The sequence below is a fragment of the Rousettus aegyptiacus genome, unplaced genomic scaffold (genome assembly GCF_014176215.1).
Source record: "Rousettus aegyptiacus isolate mRouAeg1 unplaced genomic scaffold, mRouAeg1.p scaffold_m13_p_10, whole genome shotgun sequence".
Lineage (NCBI taxonomy): Eukaryota > Metazoa > Chordata > Mammalia > Chiroptera > Pteropodidae > Rousettus > Rousettus aegyptiacus.
In genome coordinates, this window is record NW_023416285.1 from 22,079,901 (window position 1) to 22,099,193 (window position 19,293).

The 19,293-nt window shown below is 41.8% G+C and overlaps 1 protein-coding gene across 1 annotated transcript in view; it reads right to left on the reverse strand.

Moving 5' to 3' along the window:
- RELL1 (RELT like 1) overlaps positions 1-19,293 on the reverse strand; it is a 50,726-nt gene that overhangs the window by 21,320 nt on the left and 10,113 nt on the right. Inside the window, exons 2-3 of the mRNA XM_016140719.2 lie at positions 4,884-5,108; positions 2,767-2,838 (exon numbers count right to left, since the gene is read on the reverse strand). Of these exons, the coding sequence (XP_015996205.1) occupies positions 2,767-2,838; positions 4,884-5,108 (297 nt within the window). The remainder of the gene's footprint in view (positions 1-2,766; positions 2,839-4,883; positions 5,109-19,293) is intronic.

A 19,293-nucleotide genomic window follows, 5' to 3' on the forward strand; every position in this document is an offset into this window, starting at 1 on the left:
TTGTGCAGGCTGGAAGCCAGAGAGGGCCACAGCTAGGACAGGAATATCCAGTGAGATCAGATGTCTCCAGGTGGCCACAGAAGACCAAGGGCTTCACAGAGCATCAGAATCCCCGCCCATTCTCACGGGCCAGATCACAGGCAGACAGGTGAAGGCGCTGACAGGAGAAGGGGGTAAGGGGTCTGACAGAAGGGAAAGGACTGGGGAGCAGAAGAGAGAGAAGGAAAACAGTGCCTCGGGCGTTACTCTAACGTTACCTACTGGTAATCACTGTAGCAGAAAAAAAAAGGCTACTGTCCAAAAGGAAAAGGACATAATTTCAAAAGAGAAGAACAGACCTATCTGCCCTTGAGTGTGGGAGTGAGGAAATTATATAATACGCATGCTCCAAGGACCGCAAGGCGCCTCCCCTGCTGTAATGACGAGAAGGGCCCCCTGCTGGCACCATCCTGCCATATGCTGGTGTGAGACCAGGGGCGAGTTGAGTTTCTTCCCTGCTTGGCCTCTGCTGCCTTGTCTGCAAAATAGGGTGGCGACCTCGTAAGGTAGTTTCGAGAATTTAATGAGTTCACATTTCCTGAGTTTTACAATAGCGACTATACGCTTTATCTCTTTGAAGGGCTTAAGTTTACCAACCCGACTGCCTGCTACCACAAATGGGGCAGTAATAGCAAGTGGTTAAGTATAGACTCGAGAGTGTGATGCTAGAGTTCCAACCTCAGCTCTGCCCCTCGCCAGCCGTGCAACTTTGGCAAGTCAGTTAAGCACTGTGGGGCCTCAGTTTCTCAACTGTAAAATGGGAACAAAGCATCCAACTCATAGGGTTGTTAGTTCCCACAAAGCCCTTAGAACAGGCCAGGCACATAGCAGACACTCAGTGGGAACTATGAAGCTATAAAAACTTCAGCCCTCACCAAGTTTCCACAGTTGACTTATTTCCATCGATCTGACACCTCATCCAGCACACATTTATTTAGCGGCTGCTTCGGCTCTCACAAGCCCCAGTCCCAAAGGTCTCCCAGCTCCCCAAAGCCATGTGAGGCAGTTTTAAATGTACGAGGCACAGGAGCAATGAAGGGGCTGTCCATGCCATGCCTCACTGTGCACTTCCGTAACGGCTGAAGCTTCAGTGCCAAGAACATACCTGTGTGCTTCTCGCGTAAATTAAAAACCACCTTTTTACGTTAAAGAAACATACACCATCAAGTGCCCAAGAATAGTGTCGCCAAGTTTTTTTTTCCCCTGAAGGAAGGTCTCTGGGAGACAGAGATCAAAATCCAAGTGTTCTGGTCTGCTTTGGTCTTATTTTTAACACCATTCTGTAAAGTTTATTATCTTGTTTTACATCCGGTAGAAACTGCAAACTGCAAACTAGAAGAGAGGAGAGGAGACGGAGTCGAGAGAGACCCAAGCAGGCCTGGACCCCTCACTGACCGTGAGACCCCAGGCACTGGGAGCCTGCGTATCTCCACCTATAAAATGGATCTAATAATACCACCTGCCGAGAGACACTCTGGGGATTAAAGGCGATTACACACAGAAAGCACCTTGATCTGTGCCAAATACATAAAGCATACTGTATCAGGAACAATGAAAATTATGCTGAACCATATGCAATGGCTGTTTTTCTACATCAGACGCACTGACTGACAGCTTGGGCCAGGCGGGTGCTTTTCTTGATACTGAGAATGAGGGCGGGGGGGGGGGGGTAGAAAAGGCTCGGGGCAGAAGGAGCAGGTATTTACTGGGCAGTACAGACGTATTTCAACTTCTGGGCAAAAGGCTCAGCTGGATCAGTGCACAATGTATGAGTTAACTCTGACTAGAGTAAGGCAGACCCCAAGGAAGAGGTTTTCTTTTAAATTTTTGTGAGAATGCAAAGTGTGGGGATCGTGGCTATGGGGTTTGTGGGCACGGAGTTGCACGCACCTCAAAAGTCACTGACCACAAAGTGTCATCCTCTGCAGATAACAAGCCATGTTCAGAACAATGACCCTATTTTATCTAAATTTATCCTCCATTTAAGAAGATACAGGTTTAGAATACCTCTGAGAGGGGGAGAAAAATGCTTAAATCCACAGAGGATAAACCTATCAAAAGTTTCAATACTTGAGAATAGATCACAGAACAGACAGATCCATAGACACAGAAAGCAGTGGTGGCCAGTGGATAGGAGTAGGGCAAGGGGATGAAGAATGGGTACTGACTTTCAGTTTGGGATGATAAAAAATTTCTAGAATTAGATAGAGATAACACTGTGAATGTACTTAATGCCAATTAATTATACACTTTAAAGTGAGTATAATGGTAAATTTTCCATTATGTGTCTTTTACCACAGTTTTCCTAAAAGTACAAAAAAGGGAATAGATAATATTTGAGCACTTCTTTTACCAAGCATTTCATGTGCAGTATGTCACAACAATGCTATGAGGTAAATATTATTATTATTACCCTCCTTTTACAGAGGAGAAATTGAAGTAATGTGACTTTCCCCATATTGAAGTGAGGCCAGGATTTAAAGGTAAGCTGTCACCTCCAGGGATGACTCTGCAACTTTCCGAGGACTAACCTAGAAAACTCACTTATTTGAAACGCTCATGGTTGAATAATGCTGGAAGATGTGCTATTAGTGAGCTCAGGTAAAAGTTGCTGCCGATAACTTCAGAACATCGACAGGAAGGTCCATACATATCCTGACTCTTTGAAACAGGTCTTTAATAAAACATATGACTATTGAATTGTTCCAAACACTACAACAGCCATACCTTCATTTTTCATGATGTAGTGGACAATTTGCCCAACGGTGTCACTGTTTTCATTTATACTGTCATTCAACTCTGAAAGAGAAGGAGAGGGAGAGGAGGATGGGTTACAACTGGTCACTGTATCAAGTCAATGAGACATTCAGTCTTGGATTCCAAGACCTCACCAGTCTCCAGAAAGCTCAGCCAACCACATATGGTGCTAAGAGTCTAGGCCCTCTTCCTTCAGCCCCCGACTGCCTGATGCATAGCACGCAGTGACTTCCTTGGCCTATCAGGCATAAAATGTATCAGAGCTGTCTACTATTCTCTTTTGAAGTCCAAATACCCACTTACTTTCCAAGATAACAATTTTATGCATCTATATAAGTGCATAATGCTATCACTTCTCCCTCACTATTTTGTTAAGCCCTTTGGGGAAATGGGAAGAAGAAAGCTAATTAAAAGAAAAAAATTCTTCTTGGATTTTTTTAAAATTGCAGATGTACTATATAAGTGTAGAGTATTAATTTCTTTTATAAATTGGGTGATTATTCATCCACATTTATAAGACTCTCCTTTCAAATATACTTACAAATGATCTAGATTTTGGCCATGATTATTTGCCCACAAACTCAGTTTACTTTGAGAGATTCTAGATTTGTAAGTCTTTGAAAAGAAATCAAACCTCTACTCTGAAATGGGTCTGTATAATTTGTTTCAATAAAACAAGAAGGAAGAGGGAAATTTGAAACACTCCAGCCTAGTTTGCAGAGAATGAATCAAGGTACGTGATGTCCACCCACGTATCTGGAAAAGTGTCTTCTCCATCCACGTTTGGCCTCCTCCTCCATGAATATACATGTTTCGTTGGACAGTGCAAATGCTGATTGCTATGCCACTTACAGAGGAGGAGGCTCCGCTTTCTGTTGACAGTCAGCTTGGGTTTGCTCATAAGCTTACACATGACTCATCCTGCAACCCTGTTCCTTCTCTGCCTCAAAGGTCAGTGACGGTGGGAAAAACCAACAACAGGCCGGCAAGCAGGCAAGGAATGAGGAAGCTCGACTCCATTCTGCCCTTGGGGCTGGCTTAAAGGGAGACCTATTCCAAATGTCACCTTCCTGCAAACGCTGCCCTTTGAGAAGCTGAAAGTGATATGGAGAGTAATCTACTACTCCCCAAAGCTCAATACAGGAAATGTCCTTAAATGATGGTTGCAAAGAACATCCGTGGAGAAAACAGAGTTTCACCTCTTAGGTTTTTCCAACACTTCATGTTAAGAGGAAAAGGTGAGTCATCTGAAGTTAATATTAAGGCAGCAGTTTTTGCCATTCTAATACTGCACTGTTCACACGATCATTTTTAAATAAATATAAACTCCAATCTCATAGATTTAAGATAGAACCTTCCCCAGCAAAAGTAGTACACCCAAGTCTACGGCCAGGCCACCTGGAACAAGCCTGATCCTGTCTGATTTTGGAAGCTAAGCAGGGTCGGGCCTGGTTAGTAATTGGATGGAAGACCACCTAGGAAGACCAGGTGCTATAGGCATGAAAAATAAAAAAATAAGGGATTGTAAGCTGACAAGGTCCTTGCAATCTATGAGGTCAACAAGGGTTGCCTCACCTAAGAAAAAAATAAGTAGTACACCCAAAATGGTGAGAGCTATTTAATTTTCCCACATTTCAATTAGAATCTAATTCAATAATAACAGTAAGGATGGATATTTATTTACTGAGTGACCATCTGTGCCAAACATCAAATGCACCATCTCTCTAAATTTTCCAAAAGTCCTACTAGGTGGAGATTATTGTCCTCACAGAAACGAAATTAGAATTTTAAGTAGGTTGGCATTAATCAAAATTAAAATAAACTATATATAGCAGAGAGTCAGCGCTTCTGTAACTTGCCTGAGGCCACAAAGCAAGTAAGAGTAAATTACCTGGTAGGTACTTAATAAGCTTAAGCCTGGCTTCCAACTCTAGGTGTGGTGACAGTGAAATCTGTACTGGCACTATAACACACCATCTGCTGTTAGCACGTTAACACCTCTGAAATGGAAGTTATATATATGACTGGTCTCTTATTTAAAACTCGTCCCCACCCACACCCCCACAAAAAGAATCCAGGTTACTTACCTATCTTTTCAACCTTTTCCTCCTCCACGTCTTGCTCGGCTTCTGTTGTACAACGATAGCCTTTCTTCTTAAGCAGGTGGCAGATGAGGACGCCAAAGAGACCCATGATGAAGAACACAGGGACGAGCGCATACGCGATATATTCCGGGTGTCCGCTCCCCGCACTGTTGGTGGGCGACGGCGTCGTCTCTGTCCTGGAGTGCAATGTTTGGCTGCCGCCATTGTCTACAGGAAGAAACGCGCGTGGCTGTGTTAGATGCCTGCAGGGGAAAACCTGGCGACCTTGGGAAATGTTCACAGTGAGTCCCAGGCTGCTCCCAAAGCCACGGGCCACGGGGACAGCAGTGGGTCTGGCAGCACAGGCACACAGGGGGACGGCCAGGTTTGAGCTAACACGCTGCCACCCTGTCGCTGCCGCTCATCAACTGCGTTTCACCCTGATTTTTGTACAAACCTCTCTAAGCCATCCTCTGCTTCTTCACCTGTAAGAGTAACTACAGGACATGGAATGAAAGTACTGTTTTAGAGAGGTGTCCAGCACAGAGTAAACACAGAATCGTTAGGTGGTATTACAGCCTGGGCTCAGGAGACGGGGGTTCAAGCCTGGCTCCACCACTCAGCAGCTCTGTGACAATGAATAAAGACATCTCGATGCCTCGGTTTCATTGTGAAATGGGCATACTAATAGTACCTATCACTCTTCTACGGCTCTTCCCGTGAAAAAAATTAATACATGTTAACATTTAGAACCATTTCTGCAACATAGTAAATGCCCACTACATGCCAGGCACCGTTCAAGGCACTTGTGATTTATCACTGGGCATCATGCAGCTTACTGGAAGGATTTGGTTAACTGACACATCCAGAGTAGGAAAAAGAAGGGAAAATCCAGGATGGCATCAAGATTTTGGCCCAAGGGTGCAAACATAAAAATGGAAACATGTGCATTTGTTTATTCATTTGCCGATCCCAATTAACATTTATGGCATGTCTATTATATGAAAAGCTCCATGCTGGGAGCTAGATGCAGAGAGTGATGAATAAGATAACTTGGCCAGTATCATCTTGGAGCTTGTAGGGTAGCATTGCTAAGAGCGACTGATCAAGTCAACACATGGGGAGATCATGACAGATCTGAAGAAAGAATTATAGTGGGGACCTATTTTACGACTTCAAAAATAGAATAGCTAGGACAAAGGGCATCTTTTAGACAAAAGGCATGTCAAAGCATCACATGGACTTACAGCAGAGGTGGCTGGGTAACAGGGTGGGCCTGCTGGGCGCCAGTTAGAGTTCCTACATGGGTAACTAAGTAACCTAAGATATAACCAACTAAGATAACAGAAAAAGAGCAAACGGTGTGGAAAATCTGCAAAGTGCCAGTTCATGGACAAAAAATGAAGAGAGAATTATCAAATGAAGGACATGTTCAGGTAGGATGAGGACCAAAGAAAAATGTGAACTCTCATCAAAATGAAGTCCCATTATTCGGAATACTCAGATTCTGAAGTGATAAAATGAGGTTTTCTACATCAAGGAGATTCATATATATTGCTTAAGAAAATCAGAAATTGGAAAGCTAGACATGTTTAATTCTAAACTAGACATATTTAATTCTAAACTAAACATATTTAATTCTAAGCTCTCCCAAAAGTATTTTGGCAAAAAAATAAAATAAAAATAAAAAAAAGAATCTGTGTTATGATTACATGGGGACAAATGCCAGATGTGAAAAGACCACATTTCATCACTACAGCAAACGGTATCAGGTTGAAGCCTAATTTGCAAACCAGAGGGCAGAGAACAAAGGTCTAGCTTTTTTTTCACATAGAAATAAATATCCACTCTCTTTGAACTTGAACATGAAAGGAAATGCCAGTTTCATAGGTTTGTAAAAGGCTGCATCCATTATTTTGTCAGGTAACCTCTAGAATTTCTGATAACCTACACAATTTTTTTATCGTTAACCTATATTTTTAATGATTTCTCTTCTAAGAATTAAAACAATAAATAAATGAAGAAATATACATATACACACTAAACATATGCAAACATCATCTAATTAGGGCTTCACCTCAAGCCTTTTTTTAGTAAAAACCAGAAACATTTCTGACTCCTTTTATAATTCTAAATAAGTTTTATTGATTCACTTTTAATATCACATATTCCATACACTAGGAGTCAATGAAGCAGGCAGCATGCTAATACTGAGAGGATTCTATTCAGAATCATGATCTGTTACAATCTGGAAGTGATAATAAATTCGGGGAGCAGTAGAAAACAGGAATGAAAGCAGAGGGGCTCAAAATTAGAGCCAAATAGTTCCTCCTGAATCAGGTGGTTGCGAATGTGTCTTTATTGTCTCATTTGACATCTAGCAAACCCTTGCAAATATTGCACATTTACAGTGTTGTGATATATGAACACGTATCAGTCATTTAATCTTATAATTATCGTACCATGAAAAAACTGAAGATGTAAATCTAAGTTAATGAAATGCGACTTACAGAAAGATGCAACATAGCTAGCTACCTGGTGTCAATAGCTTGGCCACTTACTAGGTTTGTCACCTTGGACAAGTTATTTAACTGCTCAGTGCTCTGTTTCCTCACCTGTAAAATGAAGTCCAAATGTTGTACCTTTCTAAGATAATTTTAAAATATGGCCCCAAATTCTTTGATACGACTCCAATGGAGAGGTAAGGTCTATATCTCCTCCCTTAAATATATACTCTGTGCTTTGCCTGACTAATAGAGTATGTTGAAAGTGATGATGATTTGTCAGTTTCTAAGCCCCAGGCCTTAAGAAACTGACAGCTTCCACTTCCTGTCTCTTGGGGCACTTGCTTTTCGAACCCAGCCACCATGCTGTTAGAAAGCCCATGCTACCTGGAGAGAAACCACTAACAGTCATCAATTTGCCAACCACATAACTGAGTCATCTTAGAAAGAGACCATATGGCCTCAGTCGATACTGCATGGAGCAAAGATGTGCTGTTTCTGATGAACCCTGCCCAAATAGTGGATTCCTAAGCAAAATAAATGACTGTTGTTGCTTTAAGCCACTGAACTTAGGGAGTAAATTTGTTATACAGCAATAGAACTGTAAGATTACCTCATGGAATCATTATGAAGATTAAATATGTTAATATGTTAAGCCCTTAAAATAGTGTCTAGGAAAAGGTAAAGCACTATGAAAGTGTTTAGTCATGTCTTAATAGAACCACACTATCCAATATTGTAACCTCTAGCCACATAGAGCTAGTTAAAATTAAGTCAACTAAAATGAGATAAAGTTAAAAAATTTAGCTCCTTGGTTGCACTAATCGCATTTCGAGTGTTCAACAGGAACATGCGGCTAACTGGCTACCACACTGAACAGGTAAGATTAAGATCATTTCCACCATTCCAAAAGTTCTATTAGACAGCCCCGGCATAGACTATAAAGAATCACTAAAAGGCAAAATGCTGACCGAAGAATCTACAGCGATCGACCTTAGCAATTCAATGAAGGATAATTTTTAAATCACAAAGTAACTATTCACAAATAATGCCTAAAACATTTGTTAACTTGCGCAAGTTTAGCTTTCCTTCAATTTACACTAATAATGTGCTTAAAGGTGCTGTGTCCCTCTTTCTTTTTCACCCCCATCTAAAAATCATATCTGAATTGTGAACAAATTATGTTTTTAGTCCAAATTAATAGCAAAAGTTGTTGCAGCATTATTTATCAAAGTAAAAAAATGGTAACATCTGTATATTTGACAATGGGATAATAAGAAAATATCCAAGTCAATTATAGTCTATCATTTGATGGAATAATATGCACCATTTAAAACTATTTATGGAGATGTTATAAAGATATGGGAAAACACTTATGTTCCATTGTTGAATTTTAAAAGCTGGAGTCAAAATCCTACATACAGTATGACGAAGCTAGTAAAAAAAAAAAAAAATGTCTAAAGGCATAAAACACAAAGAAATGATCAAAATATTAAGTGATTCTAGGTAACTGAATAATAGGATAATTAAAATTTTTATTTTTTTACTTTTCTGTAATTTTCTAAAATTTATACATACATATTACTTTCGCACCAAGGTGGTGGACACTTAAAAAACAGAGGGAGAGAGCAGAGGTTGTCGGCCCTGCAGGAGTCACAGAGCCCTTTGTAATCCTGTTGGATGCTATGGTTCCTATTCCAAAATTTTGCCTCTGACTTTTGTAAGCTCTGGACATATAAAGATGATGCCCAAGTTTCTGCTTTGAGCAACATCGTAGATATTGGGTCTGTTCACTGAAATGGGAACTATCTGAAAAAAAGTTGCTTCGTGTAATGGGTTCAGTTTTGCCTCCCTTTCAACTCATATGTTGAGGTCCTTACCCCAAAGTACCTAAGAATGTGACCTCATTGGGAGATAGGATCTTTACAAAGGTAATCAAGTTAAAATAAAGTCATTATGGTGGGCCCTCATTCCACATGACTGGTGTCCTTAAAAAAAAAGGAGAAATCTGTAGACAGATACTCACTCAAGGAAAACACCGCGTGAATGCGCGTTACTGGAACAAAGGGAGCCGTCTGCCTGCAGGCATCTAAGTCGATGAGATACATACTGGTTTGGCAGCTAAGAAAGTAAGCGTTTATTTAGAGAGCTGCAAGTTTCAGAGACACAGGTCAGCTATTGCTCTCAAAAACCTGGCTCCCTGGGCATCTCAAGGGAATATATTACATAGGGTGAAACTGAACCCTTAGTCATGGAAATAAAGTGATTTGGGGTTGTGGGCATTTGGACAGGGCTGGGGTAACTGGTCATGAGTCTAGTTCTGGGATCAGCCACGGCGTCGTCCCATCTGATCCTGTGGCTGGTGGGGCCGTTCTGCCTCGATGGGCCTGAGGCAGAAACATTCCTAAAGCCAAGACGTTATCCTTAGTTCAACCGGAAAATTGACGTCCTCATGGTCACAGAGCTGAGGCTTTATTCTTAAAGAATTTGACACTGGCCAGAAACTTATATGCTAAGGCTTAATGATTAAGAGAATAGGCATACAAAGGTGGAAGGGTAAGGGTGGGGGGAAAAGCAAGTGAGTCACAACCCATTGTCTAGGCAAAACCGTCAGTGAATCAAAGAAAAAGCATTAAGTGAAATCTCAGTGCGGTGACAAAAATAAAACGCAGAGATTGAAGTGATGTTTCTTTCAGCCAAAAAATATCAAAGATTGCCAGCACACCACCAGAAGTTAGGAGAGGGGCATAGTACAGGTTTCTCCTCACAGCCCTCAAAAGGAGGCAACTCTGCCAACCTTGACCTTGGATTTCTAGCCCCTAGAACTGTAAGACAATACATTTCTCTATTTTAAGCCACTCACTTTGTGGTACTTTGTTACAGCAGCTCTAGCAAACTAATATACTTGGCATGGAGAGGACAAGATCACGAGTTGAGTTTTGAGCATGTAGAGACAGGTAAACAGGACATTCAGATGGAACTATCTAGTGAGCAACTGAATCTACTCCATGAGGAAGCTGAGGAAGAGAAGCCAGAGCTCTATCCTAGGACACAAAGAAAGGAGTTTCCAGAAGGAATGAGCAGTCAGCTAGGTAAAATGCTGCAAGAGAGAGCAACTAAAAGAGGAAGCAAATGTAAAATGGTATAGGCACTACGGAAAAAAAGGATAAAGGTTCCTCAAAAAATTAAGAACTGAAATCAGTATCTTGAAGAGCTAGCTGCACACCCATGATCATTATAGCATTATTCATGAGCCAAAATAATGGAAATAATCCAAGTGCCCATCTGGAGAATGGATATATATATATATATATATACACTACACATATATATATGTATGTATATGTAATGTATAGGCTATGTATATATATATATATATATATATATGTACATGTGTGTGTATATATATATATATATAAATCCTATTCAGCCTTTAAAAAGAAAGAAATCCTGTCATGGGTGACAACAGGATGAACCTGGAGCACACCGTGCTACATGAAATAAACCAGTCACAGAAGGACATACCTACTTATATGAGGTGCTGCTAAAATAGCCAAACTGAGAAGCAGAGGGTGCGGTACTGGCTGCCAAGTGCTGGGGAGGGGGAAATGGGAAGTTGTTGTTATATGGGCACAAAGTTTCCGTCACACAAAATGAGTAAGTTCTAGAGAGCTGCTGTGCGACATAGCACCTGTAGTTACAATGTGGCACTGTGCACTTCAAAATTTGTTAAGAGGGTGAATCTCATGTTAAGTGCTCTTACCACAGTGAAAAGGAAAAAGAAAGACCCTAAGAAGTATCTTTAGAAAGAGAACTGAAAACTCAGACAAATTAGGCCAGATAGATAGATGTTTCTATGAATACATGGGGAAACATTTAGTTTCTAATTTAGGAAAGCAACTTGGAATTTTTTAAAATAAAAAAAACTTTCCCTTTGAATATTATTACCTTTCCATTTCTCTGTCATTTCTTGAAGTAAACTTAATATCCTTAAAATGAATAAATACATACCTAATATGAGTAAATGAATTTTAAAAATAAAATTGGGAAGGAAAAGCAGGTGATCCTTGTGGACTTGGATGTGGCGGGTTTTCAATGGATAGGTTTTCAATAGACTAGACCCCTGGGCTGAGGAATAGACACTGAGTTCAGTTCAGTCTTTCAAGAATCCAAGAAAGAGCAAAAAGGGTAGTCGGTCACTCTCGGGGAAGGGGAAGGAATTTTGTTTGGAGCTTCGTTATTGTTTGTTTGTTTGTTTGTTTGTTTTCAAGTGGCTGAAACCAAAATATTTACATGCAGAAAGAGCAAAAGGGAGAGACAGAGAGGGAACAGGGAGCGATAACCCTGGGGAAGCCTGAGGAGATGATTTCTATATGGAGACAGATTTAAATACTTGATTAGGGAAAAAACACACTTCTTCCTGAGGCTGGGGTCTATGAGTTAGCAGACCCCAGTGGGGTCTGGAATGGGAAGGTGGAAGGTGAAGGAACAGGTGCCCTTATCCTCCACGTTAGCATAAGAAGAGAGAGCATCTGCGGAGAACTGGGGGGAAGGGGGAGCAGGGCAGAGGAGGGGCTTGTGGAGACGGAGAGCCTTGGCAGAGACACCGAAGGGATGGGCGAGCCCAGTGAAAGGACTGTGCAAAGGCATTCGGGGCACAGCTGAGAATGTGCACCCCAAATCTCCAATTGGGCTAACCCACGCAGGGAGGGCCACATGAGCTGGAAAGCTCGGGACAACGAGGGACCAGCAATCGGGGTCGGAATGGAAGTAGGCAGAGCCAGAGCAACGAAGGGAGCTGTTTTAGGTAGGATGGAAACAGGGAGTTCTCAGCTCTGACTGAGGAACGTGATTCCCTTCTACAGCATTACAAGGAAAAACTGTCCAACGAAAGCTAGCATTTATCAGAATCCATTGGTTTCTTCTTTGGCCCAGCCAAGTTTATTTAATTACCCACACCGTGAATTAGCTAATTCACTGTACTTTTGAAGACCCACTACATATTTGTGTTTTGCCAAGATCCTGTTGAGGTCACAAAAGAAGACATGAGGTTAAAAAAACATTGGAGACAGCAAGGAACTGAGGAAGAAGTATAAGGAATGACTAAAAGCCATCCCCCCAAAATCAAAAGCCATTTTCTAGCTTACTTCCAAGTAATATTTGTATTCCCAATCCCGGCGGTCAAGCGGAACTGAGAGGAAATGGCACAGACTCGGCATCCCGCAAACCCAGCGGGCATCGCTTGAGGGTTGCTAAAATAACAAGGAAGACGAGAGGATGGTGATAATCAGGGACTCCAGATAAGGAGGCCCTGTGACTTCTCCTGAGCAGCTCTGTTCCAACCAAGGCAAGGGCTGTGTTTCGATGGTTCTGATAACGATTCTCTTTTTATCAGGAAAGGGTTTCCAATCTCATGAGGTAAGGTTTCTGAGCAGAGTGATCCAGTGACTGTGATGAGAACGGGGCCTGTCTGGTAAGTCGATAACCCGCACCAAGCTTGGCTGGAAAAGTGCTTTTAAACACAAAAATGGCCGATTTTATTTATTCTTATTTATTTATTTAATTTTTCTTTTTAGCAAGCATTCAAATCACAGTACCCAAGAGCAGTCTATTTTGAGCCTACATTACTAAGATCTCTGGACATGCATTTCTCTAAAGAAGTTTTTCTTCATCCAGCTTTGTCGCCAGCTGCCTCTGTGATACTGAACAAGCCACTTAACCTCTCTGGGCCTCTATGTGCTCAAATGAAAAATTATAAGCTGAAGCCGATGTCCTTCATGGTTCCCGAAATTCCATAACTTCCCCAGGCCTCTCCAGCCCCATCCACAATTCACTCCGGGTCGATGCTACCAGAGAGAAAAACAGAAGCCCAGCCTCCTATGTGCACAAAGCAAAATCCGAAAAGCTCTGAAGACTAAAATTACTATAACTCATTTCCTAGCTAACCCAAATCTGACGAACTCATTGGTAACAAAACCTGCCTGTCCTGATCTGATGGGAGGCTATTTACCTCTATTCCACTGATTTTGCTGGGCAAACATTAATATATTTGATTAGAGGCCCCAGGGTTTAGGTCACAGTCCCAAGGGTTTCAGATGGTCAAAACTATGAAGTGGGTACTGTTATTTTAGAGAATGAGAAACAGACGTTTGGGAGGGTAAATCACTTGCCCAAGGTCATGGTTAAAAACTGCTAAGAGCCTGGATGAAAACCCAGGCAGATCCTGTTTCAGAACAGTGCTCATAACCAGACCTAGCTCCTGTAAAACCTACTTTATTAAATTAACTGGTTGAACACAGTTTAAATCGATTACCTATACGAACAAAAGGAGAGAAAGCAAAGCGAATTCTACAAAACAAAATCATCCCCAAATTACTTCTATTTTTGGTTACAGAGATAACCAAAGTCATTGCGTTTTGAAGATCATCCCCCGCAGTGCCAGTTATTGAGACACAGCATTTGCCCGAATTTAAAAAGCTTCAAAGGAATGGAGAAAACACATGAGCTTATTTAGAAACTGGAAACAATGTAAGTCAACATCTAAATAAGTGCTAAGTTTTGAAACTTTAGGCAGCTGCCAACTTCCAAACAACTCTCAGATGAACAGCTGCTCAGCCCCACCTCCTACTCGGGCAGCTGTGACTGAGCAGGACGGGGACATCCAGACAGGACCTGCCTGCCCAGAGTCCACCCACCCATGACACAAAATCCCTCCTAATGCACAGCAAAATGCGTGTAAATCAGCAATGCCTGGCCATGAACCCCTGATTTAGAGATGCATTTGGTTAAGAGGCCCCTTGAAAAATGCAGCTGTCTCTGAGGTTCTTGCTAATAATACCTGTGTGAGTTCAGCTGCACCCTTGGGGAGAAGGACCCAAATGGAGGGCTCGCAGCAGTAGGAGTACCCTAGCTAGGGTTTAGAGCCAGGCCTTCGGAGTGGGAGAGAGAACTAGGGAGGGTTTCAAAGGTTTCAAAGTATTGCCTGTGACCAAGACAATGTCTTCCCTTCCCCCATACCTGGAGAACCATGCATTCAAAGAGCTTTTGTTAGAACTAATTAAACCAAAAATACAATAAAGCAAACCTTGAGTGGAACCCGGTACAAAATTTTAAACAATAATAAAAATTTTAAAACAGCTGCAAAGGGTATTTTGAGGACATTTAAGGAAACTGGGTTAGACCATAGTAGAGGCTTGTTTATTTTCTTAGGTACAATAATAGTATTGCTATGTAGAGGAAGTCATTAATCCTGCAAGATACAAAGTAGAGGTATTTAAGAGTGAAATGTAACAATGTCTGCAACTTAATTTCAAATAGTTGAGCAAAAAAAGTATAGAGATAGAGAGACAGGCAGGCAGACAGACAGACAGGGCGAGAAAGCGAATATGGCAAAATGTTGAATCTAAGTGATGAGTATACAGGTGTCTGTTTAGTATTCTTTCAACTTTTATGTAATAAAAGTTCACAAAGTCTTATTGTATCTTTTTTTTTTTTAAATACACTTTGTGGGAGCCTAATAATGACTTTTAGTACGAATGCATTTCAACTTCCAACCCAACTACTCAACTAGGAACGTTTGGAGCACAACCCATACTTAAGATGTGGTTTCCTTCTTTGTGTACCACTGGAGTTGAGAAAGGAAATAATTAGTGTGATCCAGGAAAAAAAAAGGGGACTCTTTATTAGGTTTCAAAAAAAAAAAAAACGGAATTTGGCCAGACAAAAGAGAAGCAAACATTTTTGACGGGCAGAAGATTGGGAGACAATCAAATCAGTGCTAAAGGCCGGATAGCTACCAGGACAAAGGACTGAAACTAGAGTGATGTCAATATAAAGAAACAAAGATACTTTTAAAAAGTCACTAGCGTCTGCCACAATGTCTCAGACTCACCATTTGAAGTGATTGCTTAAGGCCACGGAACCCCAGGACCAAACCCAATTTCCCAGAGGTGCCAAAGGCTTGAACACAGAGCAGAACCAAAACTCAGAGATGCCGTCTTCCCACCCGTCTCACTGATACACACATCACCGGGGCATTCTGTGGTCAAAGTTTGGAAACCAAATGTAACACGGAACCCACAGGAAAAGCCCCGTTTATGTCATACTCACCTGTTTCCCAGAGTGGAAGGGAGGATGTCCTGTCATTATAGCTCTAATCCTGTCATGGTTCCCGAACTACAGTAGGAGCACCTTAAACAGTTGCTATATCAAAACTGCGAATGCAGATTCTGTCCTTCCGGAAGGGCCCCCAGGTAAGTGACCACTGCAACCTGGTAAACAGTTTTGTTGGGAGTGCTACTTGACAGGACAGAACGCCCAGTGTAGTTACACCATTAGCCAAACACCAACAGTTTTTAAAAACATAAAGAAATTATTTTCAGAGCTGAATGACTGATACGCTCTATAGCTTCACACACTTGTTGGGTAAGCTCTTTCCGAAAGATGTAAATAAACCAGCAAGACCCTGTGCTCGTCAAAATCAACAGAAAGCTCCAACGAAGGACACAAATAGCAGCACATTCCTAAACCCAGCTTTGGGAACTGGCCCTCCGCTGGGTTTTCACGGGACTCCATCTCAGTCAAAACTGCCAAGTCCAAAAGGAGCAGGGCTGGCATACCCTCATCAAAGGCACTGCCCTTTTCCCCCAGGGTTTGGATTACTAACAGATCTGTTCGTGAACATTCCTTGCATGAGACCAAGCAGGGAGTAGGTTAGAAATTATTTAAACTACAGGAGGAAGCTAAACAGCAAGCGCCAGAAAAAAAAACACCAAATGGGAAGAGGACAACCCAGATGGCCTATTTCCGGCAGAAATAGCAAGACTCAGGGCCGGGGGCGGGGTGTGTGTGTGTGTGTGTGTGTGTGTGTGTGTGTTGTGGGGGGCGGTGTTCCCTCAGGAACCAGTGGCTCTCTGGAGATTCACAGAGAAAGAGCTGGCATGGAAGACCAGGCCTCAGGGAGCTAGGTCCCTGGTTTCTGGGTGCAACCCCCACTTGCCAAGGTCGGAGTCCAGCCAAGTCATTTCCACTGGGCAGAAGACAACAAAAACTAACCATGTGAGACAACAGGGTGTCACTGAAGCAGCTAGAGCTCAGCAAGGACTTCGACGAGGAAGACTGACCCAGCACCCGGCTGCAGGGGAGCAGACGGAGACACTGATTGATGCAGGAAGGGTTCATGTTCCTACAGCAAAGGCCTCTGGGAAGTTCAACTACTCTACCACCAACCGCTGATAGCAGTGAACGCGTTATTTATGTGTCTGGCGTTTTTACCGGCATTATCTTTTTTTAAAATCATCACAACTCTTTAGATAGGTGTTATTACTAAACCCATTCTAGAAACAGAGACCTCAAAGAACAAAGTGTGGACGCCGAGGCTGCTCATCAGGGGAGCGGCCAGGATCTGACCCGAGGTCTGTTCCAAGCGGGGTCCAAGCTCTAAACCAAACCTGCGTCCTAGAAAGAAAGGAGGCCGAAGCGGAAGCCAGCTTTCTCCTGGCTGCACTGTGTTCACTCAACTTGCTTCCTAGCTGTGAGACCACAGGCAAGTCAATTAACTTCCTGTGCTTCAGTTTCCTCATCTCTAAAATGAAGATAACAATGGAATTGTTTCTGGGTGTTAAATGAGATGAACTGGGGTGCACTGGAGTGCCTACCACAGATTAAGTGCTCAGTAAGTGTTAGCTGTGATTGCTATGACGATGACCAATGGTAAGTGTAAACACAGCTACCCTCACAAAGCTTACAGCTCCACTGGGATGCAGAACCAACAAGCAGGGAATGACAGTGAGGAGGCAATGCTAACTGGACAGGAAAGAAGAATTACGAAAACCCCGGAGGTGAGGGAGGGGCCTCCACAACCCTTCTCCTGGGGCCCTGCAGCTGGGCTGGCCAGCAGCGGCTCACACACACTGACACCAGCCCCGCGTTTCTCTTCCTTCCAGGAACAGGAAGTGGATGAGGATTAAACAGAAAGCTACAAAAGTCCTAAACACAGGGTTTTCCCATTAGTCACAGGTTGAATCAGGCAGGGTTCCTGAGAGGCAGGCATGTAGCCTGCCTTCTGGGAATACAGGAACTGGGAAACAAAGATGAGTGAATGTGGGGAGCCAAGGCTCTGACCCAGTGAAGTCCTCTGACACGAAGTCACCACTAGCAGTCAGAGAAGCAGCAAAATAAAAGAGGGACCAGGAGAGACAATAAAGAGCACTTCGGGAAAGGCAAACAAACAAACAAAATATTAAGAAGAATTAGGAAAACACTAGACATGGAGAAGTTGATTTTAAAGGAAAGAAATGAACGTGAACATCACTAGCATAAAACTCAATAAAAACTCTGAAAACCAGTAGCGAACATATTATTAGTAATTGTCACACACTGATACACACTTTGTATAATCACTATTCCAAGCAATTTACAGGTATGAACTTATTTTACCCTTACAATAAAGTTTTGAGGGAGGTACTATTATTTTCAACCCCGTTTTACAGATATAAAAACTTGAGCACAGATTGGTCGGTAACTTGCATCAGGTCACAAAGCTACCAAGTAGCAGAGGTGAGATTTTAATCTGGGCAGCCTGGCTTCAAAGCCCAAAATCTGCTCTATTGCCTCTGATGTGTGAGAATCAACAGTTTTGAAATTCATTAAAGTCCCATGAAATAGGATTATCCATAGTTAATCCATAATTGAGTTAATCTTGAGTAGAAAATCTATGAGTAATCAGTATCCATCTATTTCAATAATAAGCCTAGAATGGCAGAAGGGCTTTTCCTAGTTAGATAAATTGACTTGGAGAGAATATAATTTAAATACATCTTCCCTTCCCAATAATTGACTATTTTTTGGCATAACGTACTAATTTTTTAAAGAAAATCCTGTTACCATGTATAAGCAGCAAAATCACAAAGCCATCCTGCTCTGCATTTAACACTGCTGAAATTGTTAGTTACTTCTCTTTGACTTTTAAAACAATGAAATCCTAAACTTCCCTTTGACTTTTAAAACAATGGAAACAATTTATATGCAGGAATCGGACTTGCCACATTCCTTTGTCCAAAACAATCCTTAACTAATAATGATAAGTGAAAAAATAAACACAAAGCAGTATTTTGAGCTAATATGATCTCAGTTTTACTAAAGAAAAAGATACCAAAATGTTTACACCAGTTACCGCTGAGCGGTAAGTTATGATTCAACCGAAGAATAATATTAATGTGGCAGAGCTGAACCAGAATACTGGAAATCCCTTAGTAAGAAGACTACTACAACAGCAACCCGTGATTTTTACATGCTAGATATTTCCACTGAGTGGAGACAGAAACAATGCTATAAAACCTGTGGTCTACAACATAGGGAACATGGGAACACAGGTCAAAGAAAACCACACAGTGTAACTTCTGCTTTATTACACTGTAAAACAATGTAAATACATAATGAGGCACTGACTTGACAGTATGTTTTCTTTCTTACTGTATTTTTTAAATGCCTTTGAGTCTTTATCTAAATAGTAAACCACTGTAATTTTGAAATTCAAATAGATTATTCCAGGCACGATGTTTTATTATTATGGGTTGGTTTTTTCCCAATAGGTAACACTTGATTGTTTCCTTTTTTCAACAACCACTTTTCCATCACCGACTAGACGTCTTACAGTTCAATTCAGTTCTGACGTTAGATACCCAGAATTAGTACAAACACCATAGGTTTGAAGGTCTCGGTTTCACAGACTGTCCCCATTTCAGATGCCAGTTGCAAATGGGGTCCCAACCAGAAATGTAGGGCTTCTTACAGTTTCCCTCAAGTGTGACACTTTGCTATAATGCAGGCATGATAGATTAAGTAGCTGGTCACTGGTTTTTAACTCCATCTCCAGCCCTTCTCCCTTCCTCCAGATCAGGATTGGGGCT